Consider the following 24,406-nt stretch of genomic DNA (forward strand, 5'->3'; position numbering starts at 1 on the left):
TGCTTCCTGCCACACTAAAATTAAGATATGCAGAAATGCCAGTATATTTCTTTCTTCTTTGATTCCTTTAAAGTTTACTAAGGGTATCAAAGCTCAAAGTTAGTTTTTCCTTGATTGAAGTGAGGCTTTGGTTTGGTCAGTCTCTGTCTGGAATAGACCAAGTAGCCTTCTAACAGCTGTGTTTGTATTATAATTGTCAACTGCTGGTGGTATTTCTGACTCCGTAATCAGGGCTTGCTCAGGACTATCCACAATAAAACCATGTTATTCTAATGTCTTTTGGGAGCAGGTGGATGTGAAGTGTCCCCAGGTCAGTCATGGAGTGTCCCATAGCAGGGCTGCAGGGCAAACTGTGTCATCAGGCATTAACCTATGTACTTTCCTTACAGGTAGCCTAAAAGACTCCCACACTAAGGCTAGGAGGACTGAAAAGCACATTAATCTACCATTTGAGGAAGGAATTAACCACAGAAACTGTTAAATAAGTTTACTCTGCTCATGTGTTGTATATACATATATGTCAACAGTCTCTTTTCCCTTAAGGTGTCCTCTTTGAACACATTGCAGTGAAAGAGAGATTGGCTGTGGTGTCAAGTTGTGGGTATTGGGTGAGAGAGATGTAATATGTCAGTATAGGATTTGCACTATTAAAAGTTCTCATTATTGACTGGAGTGGCCAGACAGCATAACTTCATAGTTTGATGTAGGTTCTACATCTAAGGAAGATGTAGCGTGTATTTAGGAACCAATAAAAGTCAAATTTCTAAATTTATGCTCAAATAAAACACTTCATATTCTTTATTAAAGAAGATGACTGTAAGAATCCCACATAAACACACTGTTCCAGCTATTCCAGTTATTTCTGTGAATATCTGGGGTTTTTCACTTGATTTTTGTGCTCTGTGCAAGGTCACGTATATATTTACAGATAGGATAAAATGATAAGTTTGAAACATACCTTTGAATTTGTCTTTAATGATTGATTTTCTGAGTTTTCTGTTTCAAATCCAAATATCCAACAGCTGAGTAAGAAAATTCAAAAGGTGAGTGAAACTAAAATTGCTGGCAGGCACGAAGAATTTTACAAACTGAGTTTCAGCCACCTTCCACATTTCCAGGCCAAAAAAATATGTGTTATGCAGCTATTCAGAATATTTCTGAAAATCAAAGTTTGTAGTTATATATAAATTTGAATCTTCACAATTTGCTAAAGCTCCAATATAATTTTTTTAAATTCAACTTCAAGAAGGGTTTTACTGTGAAACCTCATCACTATAAACAACATTTTTTTTCAAGAAGAGATAATATGGACCTGTTCTATCTTGTTGGGCAGAAAAAACAGGTTTTGGAGCCATATAGGACTTTCTTTTTTGTCTGGTTTGGTCTAGATGTTGGTCTAACATGCAGTGCAGCAGACTACTGTTATTGAGAAGGACTTTCTTCATAGTGGTAGTAAAGTTTGCATAGTTATGATGGACCATAAAGATAACTGGGATAAGATTTGCATGAAGATACAGCTCCTATATAAAAATTCTGAGGAGGGCTGGTGTGCCCAGTAAGTTGAAGTTCTTGACCCTGCCACTGTAGTCTTGGTCGTCTGCTGGCTCTGCTGAGGGCACCCACATGAAAACGTCCATCTGTGGCCACATGAAAAAGCCTTTCTGGCCTCAAGTGGCCTGTGGCCATGGAGAAGGGACCCTCCCTGATGCTGCAGGTGCAGATGTGAATCTGCTGTATAAGCCTGCAAATGAGGAATATGATGAGGAGGTTCTTTCCCTGAAATTTGTAGGAGGATGCAGAAGTACTTGGAATTTCTAGCCCCCACAGCTCCCTGCTAGAAGCCATTTTTAGTAAAGCCTTTAGGCATTTCTATAAAATGTCCCTGTTCTTCTAAATGTGAAACTTGAAAGTAACACTTTGGCCTTATGTGTTTTATTGGCTAAAAGCTGTTTAGATTCATCTTTAATTCCTTTCCACTCACAGAAAAAAATCTGCTTTCTTGAGTGTCTGTAGCAAAGCTTTTACTACCATGGCTTTGGGTAAAGAGCTTTTCTTTTGCTGTTTGGGCAGCCTTCAGTGATGGAGTGGATTTATCCTATTGTCCTGATGACGGTGTGTCTTAAATGTCACACCTGCAAGTTTAATTAGGTGATTTATTTAATTTAGAGGTGTGACATTCCCATTTTTGAACTGCTAATGCTCGCATTTTCTGACTTTATCCTTTTTTTTTTTTTTTGGCATGGGCTAAAATGTTCTTACCAATTCAATCCATTTCTTATTACATGGCAGTAGACCTCATTTAATTAAATGCAGAGTTTTAAACCAAATGGTTCCCAAATGTTTTGAGTATTTAAAAAAAAAATGAAAATGAAAAACCTCAGTAGTGAGTGTTTGCCAAGTGTTTGTGTTGGTTTGGCAGGTATTGGGAATAGGGTTTGTTACTAGGTGGAAGAGGAGATATGCAGCAACTCTGCCACGTCTCTGTCCCTGTGCCTGCTCCAACCAGGTGGGCTGGCATGGCTACCTGGCCTTTGTCATATACTTGTGCACATGTACACGGGTGCCATGTACTGTTAGGACAGCTCATGGTCCTTAGTGCCAACTCAGCTATGCCTTGGTCCCACTGGATGGAAATTTGTGGGCAGACCTGGGATAGGTCCTTGTGTGTTAATTGGTCCCATTGAAATGGAGTTCAAAATAACTTATTTACACGATCAGTCTCTTTAAAAATTGTATGAATATTGATATTTTACTCATGTTACCAGTACTGTCAAAATACCTTGTATTTCATTATGGCTTTAGTAGGAAAGGGAGGAAACACATGGTTGCTTGTGGCATTTCTCAGCATTTTTATCTCTCATTTATTGTGAAGTTGGACTACACTGGGTTTCCACATGTATGACCCTGTATGTTTTGATGTGTGTTTTAAAGTCAGCGTGCTGTTGCTCTCTTAAATTAGCCAAAATTTGAGTAGTACTTCCCTTAACCCAGTTTTAATTCTCTCTGTTGCATGTGAGACTGTGCCTCTTTTGAGAGACCAGAAAATGATGTAGTGCTTAAGTTACTTAAAAATATTGATTTCAGAAAGAGCGGGTATGGAAGCATGGCCTGCTTTGCCTTCAGAAAAACTTTTTTTTTCTATTCTAGCTTGGAAGTACCAATGTCCAGTCCTGGCTAGTAGCCTTCTGGTAGGACAAGAATGGTTTTTTTCAGTGTCTTTCATCTGAACTTTGGCAAAAAGTTAGATGTAACCACAGCAGGTAATGCATTTCCAGACAATGCCTTCTTGTCTGCGCAGGCTGGACACAGAGACCTTGCATACCTACTTAGAATCAAGATTAAATTACCAACCTTTTGGGCATTTTTATGTAAAATGTTCTTTATTATGGTTTTCTCATAGCTAAAGCATGAGTCACTTGCAAGCCATAATAGATTTTGGCTATGCTGCATGATGAAGTGTTCTGGATTCAGTGAAATATTTAATCAAGACTGCAGGCAGTGCAACTCCCAGTGGTCACCTTAACAGAGAGAAAAAGAGGGAGAGAAAATGAAACAAATTACGACACCTTTCCTTGCAGCACTAAGATCAATATTTGATAGACACAACGGAAGAAAGTAGCTAGTTTTTACTTTTTAATTTTAAATGATGATGAAAGCAGATTTGCATCTGATTTAGACTAAGTGTAAGGAAGAAATTTTCATTTATGAGGGTGATGAATCACTGGCACAGGTTCCCCAGAGAGATGGTGGATGTCCCATCTCTGGGAACATTCAAGGCCAAGTTGGATTGGGCTCTGAGAAACCTGACCTAGGTGAAGATGTCCCTGCTCATTGCAGAGGAGCTGGACTAGATGGTCTTTCAAGGTGTTTTCTAACCTAAACTGTTCTGTGATTCTATGATTTTTCTGATAGTGTCAGTTAAATCACTGAGTTTTTGAAAGCACTCTGATTTCCCAGCATTTTATATTAATGTTTTTTAAAAGTGACTTGGTTTCAAAACATCAAATCACCTTACTAAACTTTAAAATACAATATTAACCCCAGGAAAGTTATGTAGTGTTAAAACACTGGAATTAGAGCCCACAGATTAAAATTACCTGGGAAATGCCAGCATATCATAATAAGATTTATAAGACTTATGCATGGGTTTTTTTTAATGAAGAAAGTGAAACATGGTTCCAAACTGCATTGAGTCCTAAGTTTCCAAACAATTTCAAAGCTGGTGATCACTACTAATTCCTGATTCTTTGAGGAAAAATAAAGTATTCCTGTGATCCTTATTCTAAATGGGCTCAGACTGTTGTGTTGTATTGGGTCAATGTTTTATTTACTTTGAGGTGGCTGGAGTGGGCAGCGGTGTAGCCCAGTACAGGTTTCATACCTTGTCTTTCATTAAGGTACTCTTGAGCTCACACATGGAATTTAGGTCTTGTACCTTGCTGTCCTTCCACGGAGGGATCCTCAGTGTCTAAGGTCTAAGTGCTGACACATCCATTGCCTAATCAATTGTCACCATCACCTAAAATTAGGGGGTTTGCCTGAAATGTACTAGAAGGACCTTGGAAAGTATTCACTACACTGATTTTTTCCAGAAGTGTTACCCCTAATTTCAAAGTTCAAGTGACTGCTACTGCCTCTGCATGTTTAAACTTGGCTTTTTTTTTTTTTCTCCAAACAGTGCCTTTTTCCCCCCAGGTTTTCTCCCCAGCTGCAATCTTCTCCTTGTTAATAGTGGGATTCTTAACAACTTTGCATTTCTATTTAACAAGTTTGCTGGGCTGCAGCACAATAGACTAATGTGATTTTTATTGTGCTAACGTGTGCTGGGATTGTTTGCCTCCTGGAAAATGCGATATTCAGATGCCTCCGTCAGCCTCAGTCTCAGCAAAAACAATTGCCTTGTCCCAAGACATTTTCTTTATAAATGGGCTTTCCATCTTGTTGTGGAAATTGTAAATGTGCATGGATCTGTAATTCAGGTTTTTCACCTTCCTGAGATTACCTATTATTGAGGATTCAAGTAATTTTAAAATATAATGTTTCTTTTTACCCCTCACACTTACTGTTTCCCAGTATTCTAGAGCAAGGTAGGAAACTGGTTCAAGATGGCCTAAGGGGTTTTATCATTATTAGAAAATGTATTATATTTTCTAGGAATATAGCCAGGTGGGGGCTGATCTCTTCTCCCAGGCACTCAGCAATAGGACAAGGGGGCACGGGCTTAAGCTCTGCCATGGGAAATTTAAGTTGGATATCAGAAAAAAATTCTTTACAGAGAGAGTAATCAGGCATTGGAATGGGCTGCCCAGAGAGGGGGTGGATTCACCATCCCTAGAGATTTTTAAATGCAGATTGGACGTGGCGCTGGGTGCCATGATCTGGTAAATGGACTGGAGTTGGACCAAGGGTTGGACTCGATGATCTTGGAGGTCTTTTCCAACCCAATCGATTCTATGATTCTATGATTCTCTCTATATATATATATTTGTTTCTTTTAAAGAGGATTTTTCTTTTTTTCTTTCTGGAAATGCATTTGAATACATTGTACTCTGGTGCTTAACCTTTTTGTTCCCTTGCCATTAAAATTCAGAGGAAGGACATATGCACTGTTCCTCAAGCATTTAATATAGCCATAACTTCTCTGATGTGGGTAGCCAGTGTGATTCCTCACATCAAATAAAAAGAGAAATCTACACCTGCATGTGTGTGTTTCAGGATTAGTGAACCATTGTCTGCTGGATGAAGGAAAAGGCTGAAGTGATGGAGCCAGTGTTGGCCAAGTTCTTCAGTCAGTTACATGGATGGGATAAAATAAGAGTGGAATTCTTTCCTTTTATCATCATGAATGATATTGTTTAGAATATTTACCAAGGAAGAGGGAAATAAAATTCTCTCACTTTTATTCTGTTCTAATCGATAAGCACTGCTGTGGTCTGCGGTGAAGAAGAAGAAGCCCTGTGATTTTTTTTTAAGATGAAGCATCATAGAATGACTTAAATCTGGAGACAGAAATCTTCAGTGTGATGTGTGTTGATTGCCTATACACAATTAGATGGTATCTCTTGAGAGAGGCAGTGAACATCAAGACAGCAAGTAAAGGGAAGAATAATGACTCAACAACATGTAAATTGAAAGAAAAGCTGTTGCCTTTCCGCTCTGTTTAATCTTTAATCAAATAGTGTTTGAAGAAGTATTGAACGCGTGAGACATCTGGGAGTTCCTTTCTTCTTAGATCGTGTTCTATCTATAGATCTCAGGCTGAGTGTGAACTGTGGATGGTATGGCCCCAAGCAAGAATTGCTGCTTTCGTTTTGGGGCTCCCAAGGAAACTTGCTGCTGCCACATGAGATCATTCATGTTTCCTGTGTCAACCGTTTTCCCCCCTTCATTTTCATTCGATAGGTGGAAGAAGTTCAGAAAACTATTCTGTTTGTAAGCCTGCGTCACCTTGAAATAAAAGTAAATTAAATGTTAATAACTGTAATAAAGCAGGATAGGTTCTGGCCAAATGAGCCCATTGGTTTATAGAAGGTGTTACGATTGGAAAGAATTTGGCATGTTGCCTTCCAGTGTGATGTTTTATTTTACATACCTTGGTAGCTCATAAACCCAGTAACTTTGGTCACTAAAATAATTTCTTGTTCCAGAATAAAACTCTCATTTTAAGGTTTTTCTGTTGAGCATTGAATTTGTCTAGTCTGTTCAGTACTAATTGTCTGGGGTGTTTTTGAAATGGGTTGGTGTTTTTGCTCTAAGAAGTGAAACTTCATCTTTTAGCAACTGTTTCTTAATTCAACAAATTATTTTGAATAAGCTTAAGAATAGTTTATTGAAATGCAAACTCCTTGGTTAACCCCAAAATACTTTTTTTGCGTTGATTTCTGCTGTAATGCAATTTCTCCTTGCCTACATAAAATAAACTGTTTTTGGAACCATGTATGAAGTATGAAGCTTTCAAATACTTTACACTGCAGCATCACTCTGGGATGAGATGGAGTCTCTTTCACAGACACTCCTCATAGGTGCCATCAGTTAATTCAAAGATTTTACTTTCTTCAAAAAAAGGCAACATTTTGAAAGAGCAGTGAGTTTCCCAGTGACTTCTTGAGTTTGTATTTATGCCGTAAATACTTAAATAGTTCTGTGTGCTTTCAGGTTTGAGTATGATTCCTTATATCTGTTAAGATCTAAGATTTGTCTGAATGGAGAAAAGAGCCATTTTTCTTACATCTACAATTAAAGCACATTGAGGCAGAGCTGTTTGACGTGAGTGCTGCCCTGCCTCAATTTGTTCTGAATTTGTGTGTGGAGGGAAAAAAGCCACAAGAGGCTAATTTGAGCAGCAAATAAGAATCTTAACAAGATCACGGTAATTAAAACTTCCTCTGCTTTGAAAATGTCTGTGACAACAGGCTGCAGCATGGATTGGCCATCTGTAACAGTGGCAGAGACATGGCATTATTGTGAGAATGTTATTAAGCCTGTGAAGAAGGGATTTAACTCATATGATTCATACACCAGGAAATCTGTGGTATTTTTTTGACTTTCTGTATTGGTGATCTCTGTGGTTTGTTGTATGTCTGTGTTTTTTTGCATCTTAGTTTAATATAACTCGAATAAAATATAAAACAATCACACAAACAAATATAAAAAAAACCACCCAAAAAGAGTTTGCCTAGAAATGGGTATATAAAATTACTGTGTTTATTTTACAAGGCTTAGTAAATAAGCAGCATGTATTCTTCTGAAGAATAAACTGTGAGGGAAAGCTTTAATTTTCAATCTTTTTTTCTAGTCACATTAAATGTGTGAAGGAAAAGCACTTTACTGGAATTTGTACAAAAGTAGAATAATTTTGTGGAGATATACATGCACATGGATAGAACAAACTTTCTGATTTTTTTAAATAATCCCTTGGACAAACAATGCAAGGCAATATTTTGAACTATTAATGATTTTTCCATCACCATGGTAACAGATTTAGAAAGGTCTGCAACTATTTATGTTCCGATGACTTCTGCAGAAATTCAAGACTGTTCAGAGGAGCAAAGCCCCTTTCAGTGCATGGACCACTAGCCAAGAGCAAGTTATGGAACTAAAATGATGCAAACACGTTTCATTACCTTTGCTGCTGCTGTATTTTAGTCTGTTTGAGCCCTTTGAATGACAGTAAGAACTTTTGGGTCCAATAGTAAAGATGTTGTTAATATAAATGGGAATTGAGGATTTGTCAGATGGAAACTTGGAGAAGTTTTTGTTTGAAGACTGTCCAAAGTGCAGTACTTCAAGTGGTCCAAGGTGAGCGCTCCAGGTCACTGGTTTGTATCTCTGGCTTGCATCCTAGAGTTGCATTGACTGATGGGTTTGAGGTCAGGCTCAGGCAAGATTATTCCCCATGTTCAATAGATTTGGAGAAGAGGGTGGTGATTATCACTTTCCAAGTAGCCTGGGCATGTTGCTTCCTGTAGTTCTATAGCCATTGGCATGTAGTGTTTCCTTCCTTCCAAGGTTTGGATAACTATCCTCAGCTTCCATTTTCTCTTTTCCTGTGGTGTATTTGAGGTTTTGAGGCCTTTGGTTTCCTAGATATTTATTCTTGTACTTGCTGTTGTTGCTGTTTTGCCATCAGTACAAGCTGAGAGCACAGCTCATGATCTGTAGACCCTTTTGAACATCATTCCTGTGGTACAAACAAGTAATACGGTCATGGCCACCTTGTCTTGACTTCATTAAGCCCAGAATTATTAATGGGTAGCATATGACATTAATCAAATAATTTATTTCAGAAATCCAAGTGGCACACATTGATATCTTTAGGCAAATGTGATGTGGGATTAGAAAGGTAGAAGCAATTTGTTGGGAATAGATTTAGTTTAGATCTTTGATTAAAGCTTGATGAACTTGTTTTTTTGTTATCCATTAAAGATGTGCTAAGATATGCTGCAATCTTTCAGTGCCCTGTGGCAATGAAAGATTTTGTGTTTGTGGTTTTCGTGTGGGCTTCTGCCTGGTGTCAGAACTTCTGAAATAATTTCAAAGTGAAATTAATTTCTGGACTCCTTAATAGAAGACTGGACATTCAGTTTGCATCCAGTTTCACTCAGGCTGTGCGCTTGCTTAAATGAAGCTTAATGGACTCTTATTTTGGCAAAAATGTGAAGACTTTTCCCAAGTTGTTCTTCTAGATGCTTTCGGCCAGGTTGGATGGGGCCCTGAGCAACCTGGTCTAGAGGAAGGTGGCCTTCCTTGCCTGTGGTAGGGGATTGGAATAAGATGATCTTTAAGGTCCCTTCCAACCCAAACCATTCTGTGATTCTATGATTGCTTCAGTGAAATTTCTCCAAACAGGTGCATCCAAGGATCTTATTTCTTAGTTTTCACAGTACTATTTGTAAGCTGAAGTAGTAAATTATAGCAGGAGTAAAAAGATAGATTTAAACAAAGATTGCTAATTACTTAGCCAATGGTGAATTATGAAGTGATACATATTATCTAAACCCTGCGGATAAATAGTAAATCATAGTGTAAATGCTCTTTAAAAAAGCTGTGGTCTTTTCTAAAATGTCTCTTTCTTCTTTGAGAATTCCTTATTTTTCCACCATCTAAAACATGCCTTCAGTATAATACCATGTCTTTGTTTACTTGTGAACTGATTTTTCAGAATAAAGTAAAGTTACCTCTATTATTCTTCTTTTTTTCATCTGTCTGGATTCTGACTTTATAATTTATTTTTTTTATTTTTTTTGCGCAACCCTCAGCCATCTGTATCCTTGGATTCTCGCTATTCTACATTATGCAAGCTGTAGGCAATGCACAGCTCCTACTCCAAATCCCCTGGAAGTTGTCATATATTTTTCATATGATTTGTACAAGGGGTGATCTCTCATCATGAAAATGGGTTCCGGTGGTGAAATGTCACCCGCAGTTGAAACATTAGCTGTGAATGACATGTATGGTATGAAAAAATAAATTGCAGGGCTGTGCAGCTGCTTTACCTTGAAACCCTATCTGGGGAAATGATGTACTTCCAGGAGGAGAGCAAGGCATAGTTTGCTGTGCCAGTTCATGGGGCAGGATCTGCTTGTCAAGGATAGCTGGCAAAACCTTTGTCTGTCATTTCTGCCATGTCTCTCCCGTTTCTGTGATTAATTGTCACCCAGATACAGGAGTTTCCTTGAGAATCAGCCTAGGCTGGTTTATCCCCTGAAAGTTTGTGTCTCGTTAGTTGTTAGTCATTGCTGGTGATGCTGTGGTCAGTGCTCCTTTAAATTTAATGATAAAACCTTCTGGGTTAATCTGTCTTAGGCTGTGAATTGTTTTGGGTACAATTTGTGAATGGTCAAGGGGATTAAAAATGGCATAAGTAAATAATGGCCTTCTATAAAAGACCACTGTTTTGTCTCTACTTCCAGCACATAGAGCTGCAATATTAATATCATACTAATATTACTGTAATAATTCCTCTGTTTTAAAGGCATTTAAGTTCTTTTTAATACTGTGGGGAAGTTCTGGCAGGCTGACAGTAACAGTAGCCAACGCTGGGCATAAACACTGAATACACACTGAAAAAAAATAAAAAAGGTCACTTACTTGAGGTGACAGGATGGCTTAGATCCCCAGGTGAAAAGTGTTTCTTTGTATGGTGTCTATAATGATCACCAGCCAGTGTAGCCATAATGTATTCGTAATGGTCTAAAACTACCTACACTCTGAAGAAATTCTGTTGGAGCAAAAATACTTATCAGGGAAACAGCTGAGCTCCTTGCACCCTTCTCTGCTTTAGAAATGCCCCCGGAAGAGACTGATGTGTTAAGATCAAATATACCCTCAGAGGATTTACATGTCTATAGCAATTTAGATTTTTCATATCTTTGATTAAGGACAGTAGTACAACACACCAAATCTAATCTGTCACAAAGTCTTGCTCTAGTGTGAGCTAGAAACACATTTGCCTTTGGGAGGAATGAAAGATGGAACATCCTTCAGGATGTGGTCTCAGCAAACCCACAGAGGACCAGTGCCTTGGGGCACAGGCAGTGCGTACTTGGGGAAGGATGCAGCAACTGAGCACAGGTTACTCAGTTGTTCTGCAGGGATGGCCAAGACTCCATCACTGAAGTGCTTGTCTTTGGGATTTTCCTGGTGATGAAGTCAGAACGACTTGGCATTTGGTGGTCTGTATGAAAATAGAACAGAAAAGAAAATGTTAAGACATGGAACTAGTAATAGTAGAAATCATGGACTTTGGATCACCAGAAATGCCTGCGTTGGTTGTATCTGGAGCAGTCCAACCCATATATTTTCAACCCTTGTGGGTAATGGCAGGACAGATACTGTAGTGGAGATAATAGTCTGTCAGTCTAGGTGTCTTCTTTAAGTCATCCATCCTTTTGCCTCCTTTCCTGTGCAACAGCCCTCTCTACCTTTCTCTGTTCCTTGGTAAGACTTCCTTCAGCTACCCCTTTTCTCCTTTGTGGGTCTTCAGAGTCTGGTGACTGTTAAATATTTTGGGTCCAAAACAAGACTTTTTTTTTAGCTATGATAAATGTAAAACAGCTGTGTCTTCTTCTTCTATTTTGGAATATTGCATTCTATACCCAGCAACATGGGAAAAAAATAGCTCTGCATCTTTTTGAATTAGCATTAGCAGGGCAGAAATCTTGCTTATGAAAAAGTAGGAATAAAGATGTCACAGCAACCTTTCAGGAACTATCATTATTACTTGGAAAAGCATACAAATATGGCATGTGAAAAGAACATTTATTGAGCTGTCAATAGGCAAGGAGAGTAGATGCTTTTGGGTGCTTCTAAAGTAACATTTGTGTTTGCAATTAGGGGAGAGCTTTGAGAGAGAGGGAAAACAGATAATTTTTTTATGAAATATATTAGGTTCAAGGATGCTTTTTCCTCTCTCGGAACAGAGAGTTGCCAATATATAAACATTTCAGAGAGACTTTTACACCACCTCATCTTTATGTCAGGCAGCATTTAATGGTTGAACAATCTCCTGCCCCAGCACTTGGCAGCTACACTCCAGGGGCTGACTTCGAGGATTACAATGACAGTCTATCAGTGGATCTTTTCCAATATAAACTAGACTAGGACCATTTAAAATCACTTGCTATCAACAAGTCAAATTAACTTTATTTATGTTACAGGCTTTCCTATTAGTATTTTATAACAACTTGGAATTTTAATATCCGAAGGGGCTTTTCCTATTGTTGGTGTGATTTGGGAATGTGCTAATTCATGCAATTAAGAGCAATTTACCTGATTTCTTTCAGAATTATGTGATTTGTAACATTCAGGTTCAATAAATGCTTAGGGCTCACACAGCTTTTTTTCTGATTCCTGCTTTTTACAGGTCGAAATAACACTTCAGGATATCAATGACAACCCACCAGTATTCCCCACAGATATGCTCGATCTGACCGTAGAAGAGAATATAGGGGATGGATCTAAAATATTGCAGCTGACAGCCATGGATGCTGATGAGGTAGGATCATGGCTTCATATTCGAATGTTGGCACTAAAAATGGTGGAAATGTGTTTTACTGGTTCCCTTCATCACTTTGTGAGAGTTTGGCCTTAGGTATCCGTGCAGTCATTCACAAAACTGTTCAGTATCATGGAGTCACACAGAGCAAAACACACATGAGCAAGTGAAACAACTACTCTGTTACTTTAAAGCTGCTCACTGGTTTGTATATAATGAGTTAACGTTTCCCTAACATCTTGTAATACCAAAAAGTGTCCCCCATTTTGGGTTTAAGATGATATTGTTACCAGTCTCATCACACACAGTACCCAGTGACGTGGAGAAGGTGCTGGACTGCCCAGTGTGTGATAGTTACTGACTTAAATTTAAGACCAAAGCTTGAGATTTAAACTAACTGTGAAGCCAAGATGTTGTAGTTGAGCCCAGTTTCAAGGTGAGCAATAAAATTAATGTGAGACAAGCTTTGGAGAACAAGAAAACTTTTGGTAATGCCTGCTTTCCTTTTGACTAGACCTAATAAATATCAATATTATCCTTTCCTAAAGAAGGTTTTATTTTACCAAAAAGAGGGGAAAGGCATTATTTAATGATAAAGTACGTGCTCTGTACATGACCCTGTTTGCAAAATAGTTTTGCCCAGTTAGATTAATTACTGTGAGGATGCTGCAACTAAAGGTGCTATGAAGAAACTACAATACTATTGTTGCATTCATTTATTTTAGAAAGGAAGTTATGAAATTTTAATCATATTGTTTTCATTCATTTGAACTGATTTTTTCCACAGGAGAAATGCCTAAAAAGTCAATATAAACATACAAAGAAGTTTTTAATGTCATTAAAGTATAGGATTACACTTGACAACAGTGAGCAGTTCTTGCATTCAAATAATAGGGTAATTCAACCTCCTCAAGAGAATTGTATTCCTGGACTTTTTTATGTTTGCTTGGTTAGTTTTCCTGTGATTGTTAATTGGGGTACTTAATCTTACCACTGCAGAGGGAACCACTGGAACACCCCTAGGAATGATACAAATGTGATAATGAATTTTTTGTTCTTCCCTTTATTTTCTGGTAGTAGCCTGATATACAGAGAAAACCTAGGATTTTGGAAAGATGAACACCTGTAACAAAATTCTAGCAGTTTGTCTTCATTTTAGGAAGGAGTAAATATTGAACTACCACTATCTACTCTGATATGGCAAACAGATATCCAAGATTTTGGCAATATATTATGCTTCAGCCTCTTTTTGACCATTCCTAAATGGTGTCTTATATGTTAGACATCCTGAAGCATGCCATCCAGTGGGAAGTGATTTGTTACCTTGGAGAGAAAACAGTCAATCATTTTATAAAGAGGGATGATTTCATTCAAGATACTTTACCTTTCCCCCCCGCCCCTTTCTGAAGTGGAGGGCACAGCGAATGCTCCTTGTTTTTCATGTCATATTCCTGTGACATTACCCTTTTCTGGCTTTTTTCTTTGTACATGCATCTATGCAGCTCAGTAAAATGACATGATGCATTTGCTATGTGCACAGATGCTTTCAGAACTGAAGTTTTCAACATCAAAGGATGTCAGAACCCTTACATGGCTGAGAGGTGTACAAGAACCTCTCATTAATATTTTATAATGATGGTATGAAGGCAGCAAATTGCAGACCCCTGTCTGCTATAAGGGCATTGTAGAGATCCGAGAAAAGATATAAATATGTTCTCTTGCTGCTAAGTGGTACCGAGGGCTGTAACAATTCCAAGAGCTTCTAATGCTTTTTAAAGGTAGCTGTTGACAGGAAATTTCTTTACAGCTTTTTAGTAGGTTTTACAGATCTTTAGTAGGTTTTACATATCTTTTTTGCTTCTCACCTAAGCTGTGTATAAACCAGTATCACAGGTGGCTGTGCTTATAGCTGCACTCTCTTAGAAGGACTCTGGCTGATCAAATAAGGGGTGAAGAATGTGGTCACTTCTGACCTGAACTCTGAAATTCTGATCAGATGTTTTTGCTAAACCATACAATTGGAGGAAGGCCTGTGACATCCCCTAGGTACACCTGAGCACACAGCTGAAGCACTGCATGCAGCTCTTCAGGGCTGGGCACCTGCACAAGCCTGTTTTCTTTCTAAATTTCACTTTATCAGTTATCTCAATCTGACTCTTTGAAACAGCACCCCAGAGAGAAAGTTTGGCATGAGACACTCTGGTAAGGTCGGGTAACTTACACTTGTCTCTCCTCTCACAAATATGAGCCGGTGTTTATCTCTGTTAATTTGCTTTTTTAGGCACGAGTGTTTGGAACAGTTATAGAATTTCTTTCTCCCTGATCTCTTTGATCTGTTGGTCAGCTCAGAAGTGCCACTTTCATGAGAGCAGCAGGTTTCAGCTGTGACACCTGAGCTCTGGCCTGACATCGAGGAGGGCATGGTAACTATCTGCTCACTCACCAAAACACATTGTCAGGCATCAGCACCACACGGAGTATAGGTACCTGTACCCATGTTACAGGTTACCAAAGCTTCAGAGCCCTTAAGCCTGTCTTGGGGAAAAAAAGGATGTGACATTTTTCTACGTAACATTACTTTTCCTTAATTTTCCTTTCAACCAAAATGCTCAAAGTCTACATAAATCCTTTTTCTCAAAGGATGAGTGAGATTTTTTTGACCCAAAAGCAAATGCTTTTGACTTCCAGTACAACCTAAGAGATCAGAACTATGATTTTAATGACACATGATTTGTCACTTGTGGGGTTTTTATTTACAGGGATAAATATATTTCCATGCAGAAACTGACCTTTGAGGGGCTGCTGCAAGCACAGCCCTCATGAGTTTCTCCTCACCGGGAGCTGTGGCTCTTGCCATGTGCTGGCTTGGGTAGCTGCTGTGTAGCTGCCCCAGGTCCTCCCTCTCCTGCTTTCTCCATCCTGTCTCCAGAGAGCGAGAAATGCAGGGCTGATCCCACAGCCAGGGATTTAATTTAACCTCGGAATGAGAATAATATCTTTGTTAAGATGCTACACTGCTCGGTGATACTGGCTTGAAATTAAAATGGGTATCAGATCTTTGTGGTACTGACTGGACACAATCCTTTTATAAAAAGTGGAGCAAAAAATATCTGGATAATCTTGTCATTTTATGTCTCATAAATAAAAACTGTGAGCCTATGTGTCTTTACTGTGGGACTGAAGCTGGGGCTGGGCAGAAAGGCTGTTTATTAAAGGAAACTGTTCTGAAAAATAATCGCCAAGTGCAGTTACTGGAATGATTCTTGTCTTACTGAAAGTTATGATGTGGTTTTTGTGGGGAATGACTTGATTTGACCACTTCTGTTTTTCCTTAGGGAGCCAATGCCCTCGTGACATACACTATTATCAGCGGTGCGGATGACAGCTTCCACATTGACCCGGAGTCGGGAGAGCTGATCGCCACCAAGCGCCTGGACCGGGAGCGCCGCTCCAAATACTCCCTGCTGGTCCGTGCCGATGACGGCCTGCAGTCCTCAGACATGAGAATAAACATCACTGTTAGCGACGTTAATGACCACATCCCCAAATTCTCCAAGCCAGTGTATTCCTTTGACATCCCAGAAGATGCCACGCCAGGTAAATAGGAAATGGAAATATGATCACTGATCTCTTCAGTTGTTTTCTTCTTTAAAGCTCAGGTCATATTCAAGAGTGTTTTCATGCTTCAAATTGGGTTGTAAGCTAGAAAATATTTAGATCAAAAATAGTTTTCAAAAATTAATATTACTTGCAACAAAAGTATTCTATTTATATTTCCAAGATTTTATACAGACTGCTAATACAAAAGCAGTATCTGCAAGTAGTAGTAACAACAGCATCTTAGAAGCTTATTTTAAAACATGAACAAACAAAGGAGATGAAAATGAGATGGTAGTAACTTTCAGTCTTCTTTTAGGGCTTTCATAGGTGTGGGAGTCTCAGTTTGGGACATCCAAGATTACCCTCATGCCTCCAACTTCTGCACTCTGTCCCACAGTCCCTGTCCCAGAATTTGGTGGTGTTCTGCATTAAAGGATTACAATGCAATCAGCTGTTCCTCACAAATCCAATCTAGAAGTAACTGAGATGTCTGTCTAGGACAGGGTGGTTTGGTTACTGATCCCCAGCCATGCTCTTTTCTCCTGTCACTCAGAGTCTTGAGGCTTGGTCTGTTTTAGGAGGAATAACCCTGGAATAGGCAGTCTGAATTCTCTCCACATTAAGGTGAGGCTTCTCTCATTAATCATTTATGGCATGTACATTAATGCCTTATACCCAGCTTAGCAGTGGTGGATGGTGAAGGAAGAAATAGGATGATTTTGTACTTGAAGGACTTCATCTTCTCCTGTTCCATTCTCTAGTAGTCCTGGAGTAGGCTCACCTAAGGGGAAAGGACCATGAGCTTTCCCTTTTGTGGTTGCACACTGTGTCTCAGAGAGTAATTCCCATTCCCTTACAGTTAAAGGAATGTTAAAGCATGAAGTAATGAAATGGATGTCAAAGATACCAGCATATCCAGGACTAAAGGGAGTTATTGCACTATTCTTCATTCTGATGAAGTTTTCATAATCATATTGTTCAAAAATAGTTAACTGTGCTGTAACACACATAGTTCATCTGGTTCCATGGAAAAGAAATTAAATTATCTATTTTCCTGGAAATGAGCTGATCTTAATTATAATTAGTATTCAAAATACTAAAAAGTGACATTTGATTTCCAAACTTTAGTCAGATGGGTCAATTGTGTGAGGGCAGCTATGCAGAAATGAAAACAATGGCACAGATTCACAAGGAGTTGAATTTCAGAAAACAGCAAAGAACGGACCCCTATAAGGTTTCTAGTTTTCTAACCGCAGTTACCCTGCAAAGGCTCTGTTTAAACGTAGAGCTGGGATATGTGGTATGCAGTGACATTTTGGTTTCTGCATTAGAAAGAAATATCTAGAAGGTTTCAGAATTTGTAATTGTCACAGGAATGTGAGGATCCTTTGAGTCCTAAAAAGACAATGCCTATCAGGAGAAAAGGCATTTTTGCCCCAGTTGATATCTAATCTGGACATGTTCCAGTTTAAAGATAAAACCAAACATTCCTGGCCATTTCCTGTGGTTTTTTTAGTATCCCTTCAAAGCAAGAACATGATGTTTTGTTCAGCTTTGGAAAACCTTTTGTAGTAGTTAGCTATACAATACTAAGGCTTGAATTTTTCCTAGAGGATACCTCTCATGTTTGATGATGAGCTGGCTCTGACCACCCCGGAGAGCTGCCTTTTGCAAGCGCCTGATGGTACTATCCTGTTGTGCCATGCAGGTTCCTTAGTGGCAGCCATTCTAGCCACTGACGATGACTCTGGTGTCAACGGGGAGATCACGTACACCGTAAGTGAGGATGATGAAGAGGGTATCTTCTTCCTCAATCCTGTTACTGGGGTCTTCAACCTGACTCGCGCGCTAGACTATGAAGCACAGCAGTATTACATCCTTACCGTCCGCGCAGAGGATGGGGGAGGCCAATTTACGGCCATCCGAGTGTACTTCAATATCTTGGACATCAATGACAACCCACCGGTGTTCAGCATGGCCTCGTACAGCACATCTGTGATGGAGAACCTGTCTCCAGGGTCCGCTATCCTCAACTTCAGCGTCACCGATGTGGATGATGGTAGGATTTCCCTCATATTCTGTATCTCTGATGATAAACCCTTATTTCACCTTAGCAATGTATTAGAAGACTTATTAGAAAGGGAAAATTACGGCTACCCTTAAGTTGCTATCATATGCTTAAGTTCACAGCGTGCTGTATATAAAGAAATTATTTTTCTCAGGTTTTATATTAGGTGTAAGTGGGTAGTTCCTTATTTTTATTCATGATAAAGTAAAATTACAGTCAAATACTGCTTTTTAACTGCTGCTGCAGAGCTGTATTTCACTTAGAGAATGATGCAGCTGTTGAACACCATGATTTCTTCTCTGGTGCTTAAGTTGCACATTTAATTTAGATGTAAGTTTTCATGTAGATTTCTTTTCTGAAAGTTTATTATATATTCTAAGTAAACATATGATAATATGAAATGTTATCTGAAGTCATCTTAAAATCACTTTAAATTTTTTTGAGTGTATTGTGAAGAGAAGTGCCATCTACAGGGTGTTGATAGTGGAGGTTAAAAATCTGATTAAAAGAGATTATGGGAAAATTTCTCATTAAAATAAGCTTTAATTTTGGGATTATTTGTCGCATCTAGAAGGTGTTAATGTGTTGGAGTGTAAGAGGTACAATCTTTGTAGCTCACTTAACCATTTTGCCAGTTTGTGCCCAAGCAAGAATAATCATAGAATATTAGCATGAACATCATTCCAATAGAGTACTGCATTTTCTGAACTGTCCACAGATATTAGTCAGTGTGACTTAATACGAAACCATTCATAACACTCATAGTGACTTTACAGGTGAAGGTTATTTTTGTGACATGTTGAGCAACCTTGTCTTCTCTCAACTTGACAAGGGCTCAGCAAAGTTCATGGAAAGTGTCTCACACTGAAATGTGCTTCAAGCACAAAGCACCTAAATGCTTCAAGGAATTTGTGCACCTGAAATGACTGAGCCAGTCAAGGTTATTCAGTAAAGCAGTTTTTCCTCAGGAAATGCTGAGTTGTTGAACTGAAACATTTTTGTGGGGAGATAAATTTTGTGCTGATGTATAGAACTTTCCATGGTAAAAATTGTGCAACTGATTTTGAGATCAAACTGAGGAAGTGAGAGAGAAGAGATTCCATAAGATAAGCCAACAAGTCAGAAATTATAACTTGGGGATACTGGCTATTCTTGCATGGATCTCGCTTTCACCGTTCTCATCAAAGCTTTTATTTTATGTACACTAATCATGAGTTGGAGGAAGAACTTACACTTGCATTGTGCATACCAGGAAAGGGATTGTTCCTTTGGACTTGTAGATAAATGGGTTTATGTCTGTCTCCTCTTATTTCCTATTTCCCCATTAGAAGTACAACACTTGGTTTCAAATCTTTTTGGAAGTTAATTTCACTTCACCCTTATGGTTCTGTTTTCCTTTTCTCTTGCACCTCATACATTAGTTTCAATCTGTGTGCTGTGGACGGGAACTGTATCACAGCCCTGACATATCATTTTACATTCATCATAAACTCAGTTATCAAGGAGGCAAATGAGTATTTGAGGAGCAATGCAATAAGAAGTCAGATATCTTGCCTTTTATATTTTTTGGCACACTTATTTTTCTAACAGGCTGGATTTAAAATTAATGGGGCAGAAATATCACTCCAAGAGCATGCCAGTTTGAATTCTCTCATAGGACTGTAACTTCAGCAAATGTTATGATCTATTGTTTCTGTTTCAAGCCTGAAGTTGTTATCTTGTGTTGCCTTGTATTAATCTAGAGTACAGAAATAGCTAGTATTATACTCCTCCCCATGTGACTCGCTGATAATGCACTCAATAGAAATGCAATTTTGTTGATTATTTATGTTACATGATCCCATAGTTTGAAGGTACTCTGAAAAGACATTGTTTTATAATGAGATAGGCCTGTTGTTTTAGGACAAACACTGATAAAAGACAGAAACATGGTAATAGTGAAATGGCTCCTATTTTATTTTTCTTGTTCAACACACCCCTTGGGAAACAGTAGCTGTTTATCTCAGCTTGGACTGTTTCATATACAGATTCATTGTAAATATCAGTCACAGCTCTTGCATATTTACAGAGCAATAAAGAAATGAGTTATCTTAAACACATTTGTTTTGAGATTCAGATTTAATTTTTTTCCACACTAAATTAACAGGAAAATCTCTGAGGAAAGGTCACATTTGTCTGTTTGTTAAAAAGTATGGCAAGATATTCTTCCAGGCAAAACTCAGTGTTATTTCCCAAACAGACTCTACAGGTATTTATAGAATGGCAATGGGGAAGTAGGATTTTTTTGTTTAATATCACTGGCAAATAAATAAAAATAGAAACAAAACCCTTTAAAAGAGCATTATCGTGAATTTGGTGGCTCCATGTCTGTCTTTTCAGAGTTTTATCAGATTAACCCTCACATTAACTAAACCCAAAGTTCAGCAAAGAGGACATTTTCCTTACATTTTCACTAAGAAGAACCCAACTCCACACCTAAGTAGAGTGAATGGATAAGATGCACAATAACAGCTTGGCATGCTATGTTTAAAAATAGTTCATTAAGTGGCAGTCCTTACTCCCCTGATATTATGGCAGCTCTTCTACTTCACAGTTTAATCTGTATAAGCATTACCAGCAAGTAAAGTGATAAGAACTCAGGGCAAGGAATGAAAAGGTTCACAGAGGCGAGATAGAAAAGAGCAACTGTAAATTTTATAGGAATAAACACCATAGAAAACACGGGGGAGAAAAAAAGAGAGTATTTTTTAGTCATTTTCTTCTGCAGGATCAAAATCCTACCTATCTCCAAAAACTGAGAAAATTGCCAGGAAGTACTTTACTGAAATCAAGACTTTCATCCATATAATTAGTCATTTAAAATACAACTGAACAAAAAACAGACTATCATTAAACTTTCACTATCCTTCACTTGATCAAAGTAGTGGAAAAACATTAACATCTGACATATAAATCTATTAATTTCTTTAATTGCATTCAAATATTTTGTCTTTCATGTTTCGTTCTATTCATTTTATAATTAAGTTCCTACAAGAAAAGAAGAGAGAGGGAAAGATGCCAATTAGAGTAGCCACTGGGGAAAGACAAGTAAGACTAGATTTCCCAATCTGAACATAATCAACAGCAGATATTAATAAATCTAATGCAGGAATAATTTTATTATCAAAGCAATTCGGTCAGAGAGAAAAGAGCTTCTGAGTAAAAATGACAAAATGCACAGCAATCAGTTACTTAAGTGGGCAGCTTGATTTCTTTCAATGAAAAAGCACTTTTGAGGGCCAAATTAGTAGCTAATGGCCTGTTAATCTCCTGATCCGAAATGACAGTATTGAATACTGAAAGCAAAGAAAAGAAATTTTTGAGATTAATTAAAATAGGAGGAAGATAGATGAGAGAAAACTCAATTTCAAAATTGGATGTTCCCAAAAATTAGTCATTTAGAGTGAACTCTGGAATTGAAGCAGTAACGCACATTTCTTTCCTGCATAACATATTTAAGGATATTTCACAGCCTTGTCAAGATTCAGAATGTGTTTCCCTTACCAGAATGATAAATCTCTCCCTTGACCATAATTGCTACTTATGTTTCGATCATGAGATGAGGGCTGTTCATCTGATATTTTGGAATACCATGCCATATATGGGAAACATACCTTTCCTCAGTATTCACTCTTGGCTTCATCCTGCTAGGCTTGGGAGTTTCTGGTTGTGGCTTTTTTTAATTGAGCGGAAGAATTCATGAAATAATTATATTAATAATAATGTTGCTTAGTCGAACTGGGGGAAACAGTGGAAAACAGATGTTCAGTGAGCAGCAGAACTACTGAATCTTGGTTTCGGAAGGCAAACCCTTCAAAGCCTTTATCTCTAACCATTGTAGATGGGGGAAAACTATACATGGTGCCAACACACAGCTCCTGCTGATTGAAATGCAGGGATGAACCCTTCCGGCCATTCCCTCTGTGGCCTCTCCAGTTAACATTCTTCTTTCTCACTCTCTCTCTTATTGTTGAACTCTTGTCAGAAAATAATAATCTCAAAGGCTTCTGCTTCACTGTGACACTTGGCTGAAATTAGCAGATGGATTCAAAAATGGTGGTGAAGAAGCTGAACAGTCAACACAGTCATACAGTGCTCATTTCCATAGGAAAATGAAGAAAAATTTCATATGGGAATAAGGCCAGAAACATTCATATCTAGGTTAGTGGGATGAAGTCACGTTATTTACCTTTTTTCTTCTTACTCATCCAGGCTCCAACTCTCAGCTGTTGTTCAGCATCACATCTGGGGACAGCGCAGGGCAGTTCGGCATTGACAACAGTGGGGTGCTGAGCATCAGACAGCCTTTGGATCGGGAAAGCCAGTCTTTCTACAGCCTCGTTGTGCAAGTCCATGATATGGCCCCTCTCCCAGCCTCTAGGTACACAAGCACAGCCCAAGTTTCAATTATTCTACTGGATGTGAACGACAGCCCTCCAACCTTTATCTCCCCTAAGCTGACCTACGTCCCAGAAAACACACCAATAGATACAGTTGTGTTCAAAGCACAGGCAACCGATCCTGACAGTGGTCCCAACAGCTACATCGAATACAGTCTGCTCCGGCCTCTGGGAAACAAATTCAGCATTGGCACTATTGATGGTGAAGTGAGGCTGACCGGGGAGCTTGACAGAGAAGCTGTGTCCAACTACACTTTGACTGTGGTAGCCACAGACAAAGGCCAGCCATCCCTTTCTTCATCTACAGATGTGGTGGTTATAGTCCTGGACATTAATGACAATAACCCACTTTTTGCCCAAAAGCTTTATAAAGTAGAGGTGGAGGAAAATACTTTGACAGGGACGGATTTAATCCAGGTGTTTGCTGCGGATGGAGATGAAGGGACAAATGGGCAGGTCCGCTATGCCATCATGAGTGGAGATGCCAATAATGAGTTTCGGATTGATTCTGTGACAGGGGTGATAACAGTTGCCAAGCCTTTGGACAGAGAGAAAAGGCCCTCCTATACACTGACTGTTCAGTCTGCTGACCGCGGAAGCAGCCCGAGGACTGATACCACAACAGTCAGTATTGTTCTGAAAGATGTCAATGATTTTATTCCCACATTTGAACTTTCTCCCTACTCTGTGAATGTCGCTGAGAATTTGGAGGCGCTCCCGAAAGTTATTCTTCAGGTGAGTACATTCAACAATAAGTATGTATCTGTGACAATTAGTAGCATTCCTACATGGTATTAATGGACAGTGTCGTTCGTCCAAAATGAAAAAAGGGCAAAACAATGAAAAAGTTGCCTCTTGGCTGTAATCAAAATTGCAGTCATTGGCCTACTTTTCTTTTTGTTTGTATGGGTGGGATTTTTTTACCAAAAGTTTATATCACGCTTTGGAGGTCTGTTTGTGTTTTTCCTACCTATACTCCTACCTCTGCAAAGACTTTAAGAGTTTGCTCTATCTCTCATCTCATTGTCAACTTTTGTGCAACAAATCTTTCAGTCTGATCATTGCCTGCATGGGATGAGGCTCTGTGCCAAACATTGAGAGAGCACTAAATGGATTCAGAGAGCAGGACGTGCAGTGCTTGCTTTCATACAGAGCTCAGCCTATGATTTTTTCATTTATGGTTTTTACTGAGTCCAGCATAGTTTTACTGTATTTATGCTTGAGAAAAATAAGTGATCAACTACTAAAAATTTTCAAAGTATGCCTTTAAATCCATCACCAAAGTGTTAAGTAATTTTTTACAATTACATGTAGTTTATACTTAAAACATATGGATTAATTCAATCTGTTAATTTGGATTATCACACAGAATATTTCCTCTACCCTAATAAAATTTTACAGACCCTGTGTTCATTAGTTCTCTATGTTTCTTCTCTTTGCATTGCATTTGTAGGTTGTAGCAAGGGATGATGATCAGGGCCTGAACAGCAAGCTGACTTACGTGCTGGTGGCTGGCAATGAAGAAGGAGCCTTTACTCTCTCGGGCAGTGGAGAGCTGCGCTTGGTTCGGAGCCTGGATCGGGAAGCAAAGGAGGAGTACGTGCTACTGATCACAGCAGCTGATGCAGGTAAGGCAAACAAAAATCTCTTCTGCTGATATATTTTTTTTAAAAATTGCACTCTGGAGAGACAAGAGATGTTTTCATGATGGTCTGAAAATTTAGTGGATGGAGATTCATAACTGAGATGAATGGAGATCTCTATGGAGAGAGCTGGGCTTACCCGATGTCAAAGGGTATTTGG

General features: G+C 38.7%; 1 protein-coding gene across 1 annotated transcript in view; it reads left to right on the forward strand.

The window, feature by feature from the left end:
• Positions 1-24,406, forward strand: part of LOC139672077 (protocadherin Fat 4-like) — a 127,500-nt gene that overhangs the window by 49,812 nt on the left and 53,282 nt on the right. Inside the window, exons 2-6 of the mRNA XM_071555559.1 lie at positions 12,365-12,496; positions 15,832-16,093; positions 17,805-18,155; positions 22,416-23,338; positions 24,057-24,231. Of these exons, the coding sequence (XP_071411660.1) occupies positions 12,365-12,496; positions 15,832-16,093; positions 17,805-18,155; positions 22,416-23,338; positions 24,057-24,231 (1,843 nt within the window). The remainder of the gene's footprint in view (positions 1-12,364; positions 12,497-15,831; positions 16,094-17,804; positions 18,156-22,415; positions 23,339-24,056; positions 24,232-24,406) is intronic.

Source organism: Pithys albifrons, chromosome 5 (genome assembly GCF_047495875.1).
Source record: "Pithys albifrons albifrons isolate INPA30051 chromosome 5, PitAlb_v1, whole genome shotgun sequence".
NCBI lineage: Eukaryota > Metazoa > Chordata > Aves > Passeriformes > Thamnophilidae > Pithys > Pithys albifrons.